The sequence below is a fragment of the Gavia stellata genome, chromosome 4 (genome assembly GCF_030936135.1).
Source record: "Gavia stellata isolate bGavSte3 chromosome 4, bGavSte3.hap2, whole genome shotgun sequence".
Classification (NCBI taxonomy): domain Eukaryota; kingdom Metazoa; phylum Chordata; class Aves; order Gaviiformes; family Gaviidae; genus Gavia; species Gavia stellata.
In genome coordinates this window covers 48,906,089-48,922,801 of record NC_082597.1, presented here as the reverse complement: position 1 = coordinate 48,922,801, position 16,713 = coordinate 48,906,089, and the positions used below count along the sequence as shown (strand labels likewise).

General features: G+C 37.6%; 1 protein-coding gene across 5 annotated transcripts in view; it reads left to right on the top strand.

Annotated features, from left to right (window-relative positions):
- The window catches only part of KITLG (KIT ligand), a 55,775-nt gene extending 39,399 nt beyond the window's left edge, over positions 1-16,376 (top strand). The window contains exons 5-10 of one of the 5 annotated variants that reach the window (XM_059816150.1): positions 1,428-1,590; positions 2,466-2,561; positions 8,991-9,100; positions 9,521-9,597; positions 11,032-11,115; positions 12,334-16,376. In XM_059816150.1, coding sequence (XP_059672133.1) covers positions 1,428-1,590; positions 2,466-2,561; positions 8,991-9,100; positions 9,521-9,597; positions 11,032-11,071 — 486 coding nt within the window. In that variant the 3' untranslated portion in view covers positions 11,072-11,115; positions 12,334-16,376. Of the gene's footprint in view, positions 1-1,427; positions 1,591-2,465; positions 2,562-8,990; positions 9,101-9,520; positions 9,598-10,669; positions 11,116-12,000; positions 12,232-12,333 lie in introns of those variants that run through there. The other 4 variants (XM_059816151.1, XM_059816153.1, XM_059816149.1 and 1 more) reach the window with 4 other exon arrangements.
- Positions 16,377-16,713: the final 337 nt, after the last annotated feature.

The following is a 16,713-nucleotide window of genomic DNA, read 5'->3' as shown; positions in this document are numbered from 1 at the left end:
GCAAGGACTAGAGGATATCGGCCCATTTCCATGTGTTTCTGGATTCCAACAGAAGCTGGAAGGTTTCCAGGAGTCTCACTCAAGTGACGTCTGATTGTCTTGTGTGAAAATGATGGGGGGAAAAAGATTAACTTTCTAATCCCTTACCCACCTCTAACCAGTCTATCAGTAATTAAAAATAAGTTCTGTAGTTGAAGGTTTTGTTCCACTGAACAAAATGGGCAAAATCCATCATGTTCTTTAGGGCAAGGATTTAATCTTCCATATACGTTTATTTTTGTCAAGTAAGTCCTTAGCTGTTGTAATTGCACCTTTTTAACATCCAGAATGAATCAAACGGACTGAAACACTCAATCTCATTTAGAGTGGTATAACCTTGTAACCTTGACATATATTAGCATTACATTGCTGAGACTATTTAGACATTCCCTGCCTTTCCATTTCAAACTGAATTTTGTTCAATCTTCAATGTATCTCTTTTTTTTTTTTTGGTGTTCTTGTCCTGATGATTCAAAGCACTCAGCTGGGATGTGGTTGGGGAAGAGGAATTTTGTTTTGTAGAATGTAGAAATAAATATCATGTAATTCAGAGAAAAAACTCGCTATTGATTTCCTCAGAGAAGAATGATCTTAGGTCCAGTACTTTCAGCATTAAATATAAAATAATTTTGGAGTCAAAACTAGGAAGTTTTCCTTAGTACATATTTAACTCACGTTCTTACCACTGTCCTCCTTCTTGGGAGTACAGAGTAACCCCAGGCCAAATTTGACCTGCTGACATAAGAAACAGTTGTTATGAAAGCCAGAGTCAGGTAAAAAGAAAAAAAAAAAGATAACCATCAATGATCTTAACATGGACCTCAATCTTGTTGTTTAGTCTGGCATAACACACTTGCCTGTTAGACCTCAGAGTGATTGGGCTTCCTTGTTTATAGTCCTGCTCTTATTTTTAGGTACATTATCAGGGATCTCAGCCTGCTTCTGTGCAGTAGTGTAGCCCAGCTATTGTATTCTGTTCCCTGTAGTCTTATGATAATAGCTATGATTGTGTTGTGTTCCTGTGTTCAGATTAAAAAGATCATGTGCAACATTGCAAAGTAATGTGAAATCAAGGTAATTTTTTTAATGAGGGAAATTAAAAAAAAGTCTCTTAATTTTCAGCATAGGATGGGAGACTGCTTTTCATTCCTTGGCAATTTTACAACACTGGATTAATAATTTATTTCTATTTGCAAAGCTAATTTGAAATCCTCAGATCAGAGGGCTTGTATGTTTATTGAAGATTGTATACAGCAAATTTGGTCTTCTGCAGGTTAAAAATTTAAACTACTTTGCATCATCTTTGGATATTTTTATCATCTGTTGAGGTGCTGAAGTGAGGATCTCTCTTGACCTTCTTTCAAGCTGAATTCTATATTTTACCCTAGGATTTTGTAAAAGAAAATGGTCACCTTTATAAAGAAAGTCGCTTCATTCCTGAGGATTTTTTTAGGCACTTTAATAGTACCATTGAGGTCTACAAGGAGTTTGCAGACATGTTGGATAAGAATGACTGCATTCTGCCTTCAACAGTAGGAACACCAGAGAATGGTAAGATGGCTCACATTTTGGGGAACAGAGTCTAAGTAGATATAAATGGGTGATTTTTCTTTGATTTCAGAGATGGTAAGGATCTGACGCTGTATCTCCATGTCTCCTTTTTACTGCCAGTTAAAATTACTACCAGCACTGAAGCTTGTATTTCTGTTCTAAGTTGAGTTCTATCTGGCAGTAAAACGAGTGCCATCGTTCCTAGTGACATCATTCCTTAATGTAATCCAAATAACCTCACAACTGCTCTGTTTCTTTTCATCCCAAATATATCCTGGATCATCTTTTTATATTGTTCTTCTTATTATTTTCTATTAATGCGCTATTTAATTTTTACAAGGCCGTAAACGAGCTTAAGGTGGCACTACTGAAAGGATAGGAAGCTAGGACAAGTTGTAAATTGCAGCAGCCTCAAGTCGCCTCCATGTTCATCCTGAAAAGGGCCATGTTTACTTCATTTAAAAAAATTAACAAGCTCAAGTCAGGCCTCTGCAGTTCATTTTCATCCTTCCAATAAATGGAGGCTTTGTATTGTCTTCTCTTTTAATCTCTCTAATGACAGCTATTAACTTTTTTATTAGGGCAATCCAGTTGCACAGTTACACCAGTAGTATCTAGAAGCAGATCAGTGCCATAACCTAAGAACTTGTTTAAAGCAATTGCTTTTCCAGAATAGCTATTCTGCAGCAGCTCAGTGTGTAGACACATCTGCCTCTTAATAAGACTGCCTTTTTATCCACTTTATAAACAGTCCTGTAGCCAGATTTTTAAAACAGCCCTATAGCTACATCAGAGTAACCCTATAGACCATCATCTTCTATAGAGAGAACTGTATTTTAAGTTACATAATGCTGACACACTCATTTTCTATTTAGATTCCAGAGTCGCTGTCACAAAAACATTTTTGTTTCCTCCTGTTGCTGCCAGCTCCCTTAGGAATGACAGCATTGGCAGTAACACTAGCAGTAACAGTAAGTACAAGTGATTGAATTAATATATGTGTCTCCATTTTGATAATTAATGGGAAGTTGCTTGTGCCTGATGGTGTACCATGTGTTTCTCAGCTGTCATACCGAAATGCAATGAACTTATCTAATCAAAATTTAGAGATGCTATCAAGTTACAATGATGTGACAGCTTTCTACAACTTGGAGAGGGCAGGTGTCTTCGTTTTGGCTGTCATGAGGTCTCACTAGTCATATGGCCTCAGCAAACTTGGCCGTCCCAGACAGCTCATTTTAACTCTCAGAAAAGGAAGTTGCTCCAAACGATCAGAATAGCTGTCCAAAATGGGGCCTAGGGTACTCACGTGGATAAAGAGGTTGCCTGTACATGGCATTTTGAGAGTACTGTCAATCCCAAGCTTGACACCAAACCTGAAGACAGTCCCCATGTTTGCTTGCTGTAGTCGCAGTAGGGCCAGCTCCACAGTCAGCGTGGTTTTGGTTGAGGTCAAGGACAAAGTCACTACACTTTTGGCAGGCTGTAATCTCCTCTCTGGCATGGTCATCTCTGTGTTTCTCATCTGTCTTGGTCAGTGTATTACATGACTGGTCACTGACAGATAAGAGAGCCCGGAAATGTTGCTGTAAGAGCCTCAACATTATTACCCTTCACGAGGTCAGAAGGGGTATAGGAATCTGAGGTGAAAAGAAACAGCGAAGTTTCAGGGGCTTTTAGTGACATCATGCACAACAAGGTGAATACTCTCTGGAGCTTTCCATGTGAACAAAAGAAGGGGATTTTCCTTAGAGGTTCCTGAAATGGTGATTTAAACTTAACCATGTTGTTGTTTCCCTTGTTCCTGTTTCCCGGATGCATCAGGATGGCAATGTATCTCCTTTACAGTTTTCCTCTTTCACTTCACAAGCATCCATGTTATCTAAATGTGTGATGATGAAGTGTGTGGCTGGTACTCCTTGCGCTTAAGAAAACATGGGCAAGGAGGCAGCCTGATGTAGCCTGGTGGGCACGACAGTAGCTCCTGGTGGTGGGACAGATACTACTAAGACTGAGTTTCTTCTCATGCTCCTGCTCTTGGGAATGTGTAATCTAGTTATTCTCTGGGGTTTTATCACCATGCATGCTACCTCTTAGCTGGCTCACAGCTGCTGTCAGATTTGAAGCCCTTCCTGATTGCTTTCTAATTAAGAGAAGGTCTTAAGTCATCATTCCCCGGAACCCTTTGAGTAGAAGGCTGGAACAACAACTACCTTCAACTCCTGGCTGCCAGCCTGCCTCTCTGGAAAAGAGAAGTCTCACCGCCATAAATTCCTCACCAAGAGGTCACAGAGCTGGCTGCAAATAATCTGATGAGCCCAGGGCCAATTTTGAGGCACCAGGAAGGGGCTAAAGAGCACATACCTGTCTCTCTCAGGTCTGAACATGTGATAATTTTTGCTGTCGCTGCTAGAGGAAGAATATTCAGCTGCAGCCTGAAGCAATGGGAATGGATCGAGGAGCCAAAAGAAAGGCAGATAGGTTACAGGAGCAGTTCAGATGAAAGGATTTTGATCCAGTAGGGATGCCGGGTAGCGTAGCGGAGTGTGGCACCTGTGTCTGTGCTGTGGAGGGTAGTACAGAAGCAGGTTTATTAATCTTGTTTTATAACTGCAACTGATAATGAAGTAGGAAAAAAGCCTAATTAAAATAATGCAGTAAGTCAAAGAAATTGCTTGGCTGGCCATATGCTGTACAGGTGTGTTTTAACTGATTATCATTCTCTTAAGAAATTTATTGGAAAATTGGATATCAGTTAACAGCCTTATGTAGAAACGACATGAGGACTGCATGTCTGTGGCTGGGGACAATTTGAACTCATAATCAGATTAAATTACATTAATTTGGACATTGGATGCTGACTGGTTACACTTTAGTTATTTGTTCGGAGTTTTTTGCAGGGAGGGACCTGTGGCATCTTTATTGGCATCTCTGTCTTACTGCCTGAAAATGGTCTTCAGTACTGATTTTAGTTTTGTCTTGGCTTTTAGTGCTGAGTAGCTTTTCTTTTTTACTTAATCCCTACCTTCTTGGAAGGAACAACAATGAATAAACCTTATTACGACCCATGTGAAGACTCCCCAGAATAGGGGACCCTGTCTGCTGGCTTCAGTACTGTTCACAGAACAGCACCACTAGATTCAAATTTTAAAAAGGAAAGTATTTGGAGAAGAGGGGTAACCTGAAAAAAGCATCTCCAGACACAAACTACTGCAATATTTTTTTTTAAATGACCCTCTTTAATTTTAAACGGTTTTAAATTGAGCTATGTAAAATTAATGGTTTCTAGACCATTTAGAAGCATTCACTGTTTGCAAAAGAACCCCTCCAGATTAATATTAAATTTTAACTCTATTAATAAAGTCTGTGTAGTTAGATAACTTAAAATGCTCTTAATTCTAAATTCAACTTAGGCAATCCTGAAGTGCAGCATCTAATAAAATAATTTGTAAAATAATTATCATGGAAATTGTATAAATTAGCTAAATTACATTTTTTTCATGTTGTAGCTACATTTGTTGAAAGAGTCGTATTTCATGACTTCATTGTTATTACACAACAATAAAATTAACCTACTATAATAGAGTAGAATCTTGACCAAATCTACACCAAAAGTCTTACCCCAACTAAGTGTAAAATGGAACAATTATCCCATTCTAATCTTTTTTGAATGGCAATAGTGCTGTTTTCATCCATGTAGTATCGAATGTAGGTCTGTGGCATGTTCCCACTCCATCTTTTCCCCCATAAAATTCTCAAAACACCACCACCATCACCCCCAATTTATTTAGGCTGGTTTGTTTTCTTCTCGTTGTGTTAATTGGCTGTAGTCCAACTCCAATTAACTGTTTAAATACCAGTCTCATTGATATTTCTCTGGATCATTATACTATGCATAGTCTAGAGAATTCAGATGAGATGGTTCCTATGTAATGAACAAGTATCAGGATAAGAAGTCTTGAGTCCTGATCTCTTCTTTCAGTGGTTGAACCAAACAATAAATAGTAGTCATTTTTTTCCCATCAGATCAATTTCATATTGCTCTGATTAAAGCCTGAACTTACTAGCTGTTACTAACACTTCTCACTCAATTTAGTGCCATAGTATTATTTATATTTTCATGGTAAGTTCACTGTTGCTTTCTTCCATTTTTGCCTATAATTTCCTCAAATTAATTTAGCCTTATTATTCAGTACTGAGCAGCTCAAAGAACATGTCAACACAGAGATCTCTATAACTGCTTTTAGGAAGAAGGTCTACTTTTACAATTAAGCAAAGAATACCATAGTTTAATTCAGTAATTGCACAACAACTTGAAAATGTTCACCCATGGCTTAATGCAATTGGTGTTGCCTTCTGTGCCTTTGTTCCAACTTTATAGTTAATGGAAAACCCTAATGAACAGGTGAGAGCTCCTCTGCATTTTTGTAGATAAGATCTTGTGGTAATTGTGTTGGAGCTGAGCAGAGGTAAACTGAAATTTCCTTTCAGACATATACGGCAAAAAAATCGGGCCAGTACCTTGAATCGTAATTGGTTGCTAAACCTACACACATGGTTCAAGGTGGAGAGCAGCTCAATAACTTCATTGTGTAGCTGAGTGGCTTTTAATGTAAATGTATTTTGTTCACAGCTTAATATCCCAATGTCCATGAAGACTATACATAAATCTGCATCAGATGAGCTCACTTCCTAATGGTTTCCTCCCTAAGGTGCAGAGTGAGAGCTCTGAGAGGTGCTGGCCTGCTTCCACTCCTCTTTTGCACCTTGCTGGATAGAATCTATTTTAAGTGAATAATATGCTAACTGCAAAGCCAGAAGTTCCTCTGGCATTGCCCAAGGAGTTTACAAAGTTACTGATACACCTGGTTCCTCCTGTTCCTTCTCCTGCTCTGACTTTACAACTGTGGGAGTGGGAATCTTTCTGTGTAGAGTTCTAAAGTTTCTAACAGAGGAAAAGGTCCCTATGGAAAGAATAAAAACCTATTGGCATCTTTCAAGACACTCTTCTGGACTTGAAAGCAAAATTAAATAATCTGTTGTTGTTTGCTTTTTAAGGTAGTTATAGGTTACTTAACTTTCAAATTAATTCTTACACTATCAAGTTATGAAAAAAAAATCTGTTGTCATTTTTAAAAGGTAGGCTAGGGAGGGTGTTGCAAATTGACTGTATTTAGGCTCTGTCCCTGGCTTGTAGGTCCCCACATGGAAAGCTAATTATGAATTCCTTTCAGTTTTCCATAGATGCTGAAGAAAGCATCTGCATTGAAGATACCTTCTCAGAAATCAGTTTTTTCCACATTTAGATACCTCATTGTAAAAGGAGCTCTGCTGTTGTCTAAGACTCTGTAAAGTTTGTCAAAAATAACAGTAAAAATGAGGGTGCTAGACTATCACTAATCACCCTGCATACAGAACATTTCTCTAGAAGTTCATGAAAAAATCAGCATGCTTGCCGTGACATGCTGCCCAGCATTGCAGAGTAGGCAGAGAATTTTTGAGGTTATACACTCTACCATAACATGTTATCAAATAAGTTATGCTCTATATGACCTGAAGAGTTTTTCCTTGGATTTTTATTTAACTTTTCCATTTTTCTCTGAAGTTTGCAGGGCAGAATCCAGAAAACATGACCATCCCCATAGGATTTGTATAATTCAGTTGTATAACTCAGCGGTCTCTCACTGGGAAGAATGGCTAATGGCATTAGGCAAATCAGTGTTGCATTTTTCTTGACTAGAGCACACGAGCAATATAGGAATTTTTTTTCTGAGAATATGCTGAGAATACAATTCAGATAAAGCAATGACAGGAATTTTTTTTTTTTTTTTGAGATGTTCAGGCTGGCTCTACCCTACTTGAGTTTGTCCAAATTTCTTGAAGGTCAATTCTGCAAGCAAACCTGTCCGAGCAGACAGAGGCAGACTAATTGATAGCCTCTCCTTCTCAGCTGATGTTCACCTCTGTAGAACTTTGTCTGCTATCATTCCCTTCTCCTCTGTAGACAGATTTCTTTCACGGTAAGCTAGCATCGGTTCTGCTTGACCGATGTTTCCTTTTAGTGTGCCGAGTCTACAATACGTAAGTAAAATTCAAGCCCCTATAGTCAGAACCTAGAGTTTGTAAAGACTGTATGAGATAGACATATATGTAGTATATGTCTTTTTGTTTTCTTACTTTTAAGTTCTGTCTACCGTGACTCTAGAAGACACAGCTGAATTTCAGAGATAAAAAGAACATTTCTGTAAAAACTTGCAACATGTGAATCAGAAAATCTCAGAGAGTTGAAAATTAGTTGCTAGTTAATTATGAGAATGCTCCTTGCTAAACTAAAGTGATTTCTTAGAGGCTGTTTAATAATGTACTAAATGCACATTGCTTGACCCAGTATATCATACCACATGTGCTTAGACATTTGCTGTTTGCATGAGTCACACAAATTTCTAGTGCTATCAGTCCATTTTCATTTCTGTATCTAATCACCTACACTTTCCAAGTGCTTACAGTTTGGTTCTTTTCCTGTAATCTGACAATACACCCACCATTCGAGCTGCAGACACCAAATCTTGAAACGAACCAAAACTGGGTCTCCTAACAGTCTCCTGTGGCTCACTTTGCATTTCAGAAGGTGGATCCCAGGGTGACTCTCTAGGACTTTTCACATCCTGCTCTTGATTAAATAACTGGAGGGCCACATTTCAGTCTCAGCATGCATACAGCTCCCTGTGAGGGGAATGGAATTGCTTGGGTACATAAAAGACTAGGGTCAGGGCTCTTCCATATAAAATGTAAAAAGCTATCAAGAAATGGTAGCAACAAAATAACACACAGCTAGACTTCAAGGTACAAGGGTTTGATCTTACTGAAGTCAGCAGGACCTTTCCAGACAGACATTAGAAGTGGAGTCAGGCTTATTTTGTTAAATTACCCTCCCTCGAGAGGCCTCACGTTGGTCGTTCATTAGTGGCAAGGCAAAGTGTCTATCTGCAGTCAGTGGGATGTGTCTTATGGAACTTAAGGAAATGCATGAAGTGACAGATATATTCTCTTTCAAAGAATTACTTTGTGTTACAAAATAAGTCCTTTAAAAATTGATAAACCCAAAACTTTGAAGTGCGGGAAAGAGAAAATTCTCTACAAATGACAAAAAGAGCATTAGTGTTGGAACTATTCAACACAGCTGTTGCAGAAATGGGAGGAGCATCCTCGTGGTCAAAAATTTCCTGTGAGATCTTGTATGAAGTGCACCTCATGTACACAGCACTTCGAAGTATCTGTTTTGCCGTTTAAGATGCTGTTATGTAGGTGGTGCATAAGAGTGCTCCTGCTAATAGTGTTGCCCTGAAGATAGTTTTCTGTTATACATCTGTCTTCACTAACAAGAATATCTGTAATTACAGAAGAGACACTTGGCTTCGTTAGCAGCTCCAGCCTGCAAGGGATCAGCATAGCACTGACATCATTGTTGTCTCTTCTTATTGGCTTTATTTTGGGAGCCATGTACTGGAAGGTAAGAAATATTACATTTAATTTTTTACATAGTGATACTACATTTCTTAGCTATGGAGAGGGAGGGAGAACAGAACCATTCTGCATCTGAAAGCAAGAGACATCTCTTTTGATCTTCACTGAACTGTGTGACTTGCAAATGTAAATCTATGTTGTCAAATTCTTGAATTCCACCACCAAAGTGCAAATCCTGTCTTATCAGCATGATAGCTGTCTAATTGGAAATTAAAAACATGGGATTCTTCCAATTTCCCAGTTCTTCTATTATATCTTGAGAAAAGGATTCTTTTGCTTTTGCCCCTTGTGCCCCTGCCTACAAGACAAAGTCTTTGATAGTAAAATTATAGCAGTAGCAGATGTATGTTAGGGAGTTGTTAAAGAAAGCTTTAGAATATTTATATTTAATGCATTTTCTTCCCAGAAAACACATCCTAAATCCAGACCAGAAAGTGATGAAACTGCACAGTGTCATGACTGTCAAGAGGAAAATGAGATAAGGTATATTGTTCTACTTTATATACATATATACATCTGTAAGTTTATCTTTGAGAGCTAATTCCTGAAGGTTTCTCTCTAGCTCTAAGACAAACACAAAAAAACCCAAACACAGGGTCTTGCTGTAGAGGCAAAATGTGTGCTTAGGGTGTGTCCTTTAAAGGAACTCCTAGTTTAAATATAAAAATGGATACAGAGGAGATTTCTGTATACAAAATTTTATTAACAGGACCTTTACTTTATCTGTGAGAAAGGATTGCTGAGACCTATAGGGGAAGCAACAAATTCTGTCATTTGCTGTGTGGTGTAAAGCTAGGTTGATATTATGTAGATAAATAGAAAACAGTGTCTTCCTGGCTGTGCTTCTAAATCCTTTTAAATATTTTTTACATTAACATTTTTTGTGTTCTTTCACTTTTTTACATTCCCCAGGGTATGTGTATATAAGCATCTATGTTTTCCGGGTTTTTTTCAATGTTCATAGAAAGCTAATGAGAACTCATTCAAGTAATGATAACTTCATAATGTCATCCTGTGTAACTCAGTCAATCAAATATACCTTAGAAATAACAGTTGAAGACATTCAAAGTTGCTTGAACATGACTTGGGCAAAGGAATTTGTGAAATTCAGAAAAGCACTTAGGGATATTTTAAGTTAGAATAGTTCATGCTAAAGCATTTTGAGAGCATTATTTAACCTCATATTTCAGGGTGTTTGGTTAAAATTTAACTATGGGGGATTAAGGGAAAGATCTGATGCAGATGGCAAAAGGACACGTCTTACCCCGTAGGCTTCTCACACTGTGTGAAATGCCTGGTGCTGCCTTCTGTTGAAGGCAGGAATAGGCAAGGTTCTGATCTAGCAGTTTTGGTCGCAGGAGCTGAAATTTTCAGTGTCTAAACTTTCTAGAATAATTCATTCTTATAACAAATTTTCTTCATGTACAGTAGCTAGAATGGAAGACTGTGTATTCACCAAGTATATTAGCTGCTACAAATAACTCGCCCTGCATCTCATCCTCACAGGTATTAAAACTTGTGAAATGAATTGTGCATCTTCCTTTTAACTTCACAGGAAATATAAACCATCATTGCTTTATAGGAGGAAAAGAGGAAAGAGGAAACAGAACAATCAGTGAAATGCAAGAGATGGCCTTAACAGGAAATTTGAACAGGTTACATTCTCCATCAGGCACCTTCTTAAATATGTGGCATATGGTTTTATCTCCCTCTTCCCTGAGAAATTTGCAGGATTCCTCTATAAGTAGGAAGACCTATTATCAAACATAAATTCTAATACTTTGGATTCCGTTTTATTACATGTAAACGTTTTTATTGTAACTAACAAAATGTTTTTATTTTAACTAATAGAACCTTCCATTCTATTTCCTTGAAACACTAGCACTGTAGTAACAAAGCACCTTTTTTTTTTTTCAGTATGTTGCAGCAAAAAGAGAAAGAACATCTACAAGCGTAGCTGTTGCTTTTTCTCCCTCAACACTGTTACTGTTTCATGTACTGGTAAGTTGTTATGGTTGACAGTCTTACCACAGGCTTAATAACTTTTGGCTGCTGAAATACAAGGTGATTCAGAGTCCATTGGGGAAAAAAATAAAATAAAACTTGTTATCAGTAGGCTTCGTTTGCACCTAAGATCTTTAGCTGCTAATGTAATTAATCCTGTATCATTAATTTAGGCATTTGACTTTTAACCTGAATATTGCAAAATGAATATGCCGGAATTCCAAAATGAAGGACAGCTACTGCTTCTCCTTTTTGGCGTGAGAGCCGATATGGAGAAGTCTTCAGCTGTTTTCCTACAGCTGTTTCAAAGCAGCGTGACCTAAAAAACACATTCCTTAAACTAGCAGGTGAGTGTAGGAGAACAGGCCAAGTAGACCTGAGCTTCTATTAATTGTTGTTTACTCAGCACAGTCTGCAGTCTCTGTAGCCTTATCAGATACACCATTCTTGCTTTAGTATGTAAGAGTGAGCAGCAAAGGCGAGTGAGCTTTCTCAGTCCCAGCTGTCCTCCGCAGAACAGTGCATGTCGCTGGCAAGGGCTTCTAACCACAGGAGTTGTGCTGTGCTTAACCCACGGCATCTCTGGCAAGGGTCTGGAAGATACAGGCAGTGCTAGATGCTTCTTTTTATCTCGTGGGTGGAAAGAGCCGCATAAGACTGTAACAGGCAATCCAGGTTTTACAGTTTATCCTGTAGCAGTCACTCTCAGGTTTATTCCAGAGTTTTCGTTGTGATCTAGTTAGCTACAACTTGAGAGATTTCCAGTCTCCTTAACTGCTTTGTTCTAACATCTGCTCACTGAGAAGGGAAATCATCACTGCGTTGGACAAGTCATTTGATTTTTCAAAAGATGTAAACTCAGTTTGATATTGGCTTGTCCAGATGACTTCAAAGGGAAGTTTGCTGCCAGAGATTACCAGATACCAAAATGCACAAATAAAACAGATCTGTAAAACCATGAGAGTTGTTTCATCACCGTAGATGACATCGATGAGCTTTTGCAGGCAAGTGTGTTCTTGGACCAGGAAAGTACATCTTATAACAGTAATTTTTGTTTCAGAATAAAGGAATGTCTATGCAAGTGTCGTTGAATTACGTATTTCCAAAATTATAAGGAAAAATGTCTATGTTATATGTCTGTGAAAAGCTCTACTGTTAAGTAATACAGAGAGGAAAACTAAGCAGCAAAATTATAATTTCTGGTTTTCTCTTCAGGCAGGTAACAGTTCCATGTTCGCTTCATAAATGAAGCAGCTTTAAGCACATTCGTATTCCTTCTGGAGTGACAGACTGAGTCTGCATCTGTTGTTGCTGCCCATGACTCCGTAGACATGATATAGAAATGAGGACAATTTGTGTTTGTTACTGTGAAACCAACACTGAATTGAACAACGACAAGAAGAGTGTGCACTTCGCAGGACTGTATCTCATGTGAATATCTACCTTGTGTGGCATTTGGGGATTTTTAATTGCATTAATACTTGCAGCTGACTCTGGCAAACAAAGTACATGTCCTGAACTAAAAGCATCTTTCAAATGCCTCCAACTATGTGTAATCATTGAAAGTCATAAATACCTTTGCATCCTTAAATTAAGTTCTGTGTCCTCTACCTTACCTTGGTGTCTTCAGATGGAGTTCTCTGAACTGACAGAAAACACAGAAATGGATACAGATAACAGACTCTTCAATATTGTATATAAAACTTGAAAGCAAAGTCATGCTATGGACCCGTGTTCTAGCCTTTTACTTTTAAGGAGCTGCGTTTATGCCTGGCAAAGGTCGTGTGTACAGCAACATGTGGTTTCTTGTCGGGTGCCAGGTGGCTGGTTGCCCACCCCAGAAAGCCACAAGAATTCATCAGCATTGGTGGTCTCTGTTCAGGAGAAGCAAATACTGGATGAAGACAAAGTAAACAGGAGGTGAATGTACCTCATGGAGCTTCGAAGCATTAAGAGTAACTGCTGGGTATGTGAACACTGGAAAAATTTCCAGCCATGCCAAGGGAAGGGAAAGTAAAGAGTCTGAATTGCGTTCAAACATCAGAATAAAGACAAACGCGTGAAATGCATTTTAAATGCTGAAGATGCATGCCATTGATACCTTGTCTTTAAATGTATAGCATAGAAAATCTGAAAGATCCTGAGAGTGTATTTAGCTTTTCTTACATCAGCTGTAATTAATGTATGCATTGTGTTTTAAATGATTAGTAAGCTTTACTATCCTGGCATTCTCCACTCTTAAAGTTAATTCTCTTGAAACAAAAGAGAAAGGCTTTATTTCCCACTTGTCTTCTGCATCTATTGCTGTACAGCGTCCGTGGAATCTGTACAGGACTGATGTACAGATATGCATTTTCAAGTAAACCCTAAAAATACCATGGTAAAAGTTACAAGTGTAGTCATGCATCTTTTCATCCTGGCTCTTTCCAGATAATGGGTATGAATTATTTATCTGTATTAGGGGTTTGTACTTCAGAAGGTAAAAGTGGCTCACTTCAGATGACAAACTGTCGTCTGTCATCAAACTGACCAGGTCAGCAAGAGTTTTAGTTTAAGTAACTTGAAAACTTAAAAAAAAACCCCACCACCTTTTTAATGTTTTGTGTAAAGTTGGAGTTCTTTTTAAAGTATATCATTACTTAATTTTTTAAGAATTCTTGTGGAAATTTTAATCATCTGATGAATTTTCTGAGAACCATGCATAAAAAGAATATGGCATACATATAATATATACGTGTGTGTGTATTATTGGTAAAACGGATTCATCTTTCATGCTTACTAAAAAAAAAAAAACCTCAAAACAGCTTATGTGTGCATGTAGCCACTCTGCATGGACTTTTGACCCTACTGAGATCAATGTCAAAACTTCTCATGAATTCACTGATACAAGGATTTGGTCATGGGGAACTAGGTTTTATATATACACTGAGGCATTTTTGCACTTCCTGGGTGTCAGAAAAGGGTCCTCAAGTCCTTCTCAGCTAGTACAATTTAGCATAGTTCCATTAATGCTAGAAGAGCTTTGGGGTTTGCATCATCTGAGAAACTTCTCTTAGACTTCTTCTTAGATCAAAAGAAGCTTAATGTGAGAATTAGGCTTTCATTTTTATTCAGAAGATGCTGGAGCACTCACCACTTAATAAGAAATAAGGTTGCTCATCATTTCTAAAAAGCAAGTGCATTGCAAATTTTAGCTCTGGAAAAATCAAACAACACAATTCCCCTCTGCAGCTCATCTCATTTGACATGGTGTATTTCTTTACTCACAAGGCCCTCAGACTTTGTGTTTCAAACTTACTTAAGAGTTAGCCTGAAAGAAGTGTCAGCATGACCTAACTGATGGGAAATTTGCACCTTATAGGTAATGCGGAGAATAACCGCATATTGATTTTGACAGAGCGAAAAAGTATCCACAGTAAATGGAAGCAATTATCCTTATGCATTTTACAAAAACCTTAAATACTTCATGTTGCTATACAATACGTTCTCAAAGCAAGCTTATGTATTTGAAGTTTTACAGTCTTAGATTCAGTTAAACAAAAATCTTGTATTTATTAATGTTCTTTGTTCATAAGAATGCTAGTTTTCCTAAATGCGTTTTTGCCAGAAAATCAAATACACAATAATGTTGCACATTGGTGTGCCCCAAATTATACTTTGATATTCAAAATGCATGATGGTTCAGGCTCCTTAGTCTACTGTTCAATACTAAAGAACATCTCAGCTGTAAATTGAAACTTATATTAAACCCAGATAGACTGCTGCAAAATGTTCACCTTCCAAGAGTAACAGCTCAACATAGTAGCTAAGTCACTTTAAATAGCGTCAGATACTTCAATGTCTTCCATGGAGCAAGGCCGATTTAAGGCTACATGAGAACAGAAAGAAAATTCATGTGTAAAGCTTCCAACTTCACATCACAAACATTGTTCTTTGAATATGCAGCAAAGTAGTATGACACATGGAGTAGCAGAACTGTTAGAGCTCATGGTTTTCCTGTTCTTCCCACCCCCTTTTGAGAGATCTGAAGAAAACACTGGGTGTTCTCAATCATTTTGCAAAGCAGAAGGACACTTGAGACATTCGTGGATGCAGTGGATGGCATGGCATTTGGAAATGTGATCATGAAATTATCTGAAAATTTCTGTGCCCAGTTTGTCTACCCATTAAGGAGGCCCTTACTTCAGATGTAGTGAAATTTTGAAAGACTACTGATTTGTGAGACATCTTTGAAATCAATGGAGATAGAATAAGTTACTGTTCAGTGGGAGTAGTGATGGCAGAAATAGTCCTTTAATTGCTTCTTTATCCAGTTGTAAGCCATTTAACTTCTGAAGAGTGATCAGTTTTCCAATCTTCTTTTTTGGGTAGACACAGCCCATGCATTAACACAGTTAGAAAATGAATGCCCTTTGTTGTAAAATGAAATTGGGGGAAAGTAGGTGTTGTATGTTTTATACAAAAGTCAACCAAATTTGTTTTTCAGGTATCTGTGGTTTTGTGAGAAACTAACATTTTTAGGTTTCCTTTGGAGTAGTTGAACTTTGCATGCAATTAATGGTGGCCTTGTGAGAATAAAAAGCAGATAGTGATATACTGAGTAACTCAATGTGTTACTTTAGATGTGTGTTTACTTGAATAAATTAATGGTACTTATTTCATCACAAGGTCATTTTATAAGTAAGCTTATAAAATGTGCTATACTATGGAATATGTGTACAACCTGCACATTTTTTGGATTCTGATCTTCACCAGCTGTTTTCTCTGTTGCTCTCTCTTTGTAATATGCTGAAACTGTTCAGTACACACAATACAACGATTAAATTGAAAAACTAACTGTATGTATAAAACACAGATATTTTGAGTTAGATTTACATTTAAGAATTATCCAACATCCTTCAATTCAGGAATCTGATTCAACTGTCTATTAAATGCAGATCTACAGTAATGGTGGCATGTTGCTATTATGTTATCAGATTGATGGAACGCGGAAACTTCAGACTCTTTAATGATAGAGACACAGACATTTGCTGGTTGTGTCATGGGCAAATTCATTTATTTCAATGTAAATGTCAGCACAGTCTTGCATAGTTACATTCTGACTGAAGGTAATCAACAAAGTTTATAAAATGTGATGAGTATGTATATATGTGTCCTCTTAAAGATAGATGTTTTCCCTGATCCTTTTTTATACCAGTTCAAATTTGGAATTTACATTATATACATATACTTTATTGTTCTAAATAAAGATATTATGCACTGCCAAATAATTAGTATATTGCTTTGTGTCAGTCCTGTTTAAGACCTTTTTTTAAGTCCTGTCATCTCCTGGAAGAATTTTCTGCCAGAATGTATGCTACTAGATGGAGACTTCTTCATAATACATGTCATTTCTTAATCATGCATTTTGATACGTCCTCATTATCAGTCTTTGGTGCTGATCCATAGCGTATCAGTGATTATGAAAATTATTCCAACTTCAGAATTAAAAGTTCCTTGTAGCTCCTTAATGAGCTTAAATTTTTATGTGCCCTGCTTTCGGCAGTTTTTCACTGCCGAAGGGGATGATGTTGGGAAGAAAAACCGAGCTGCTCA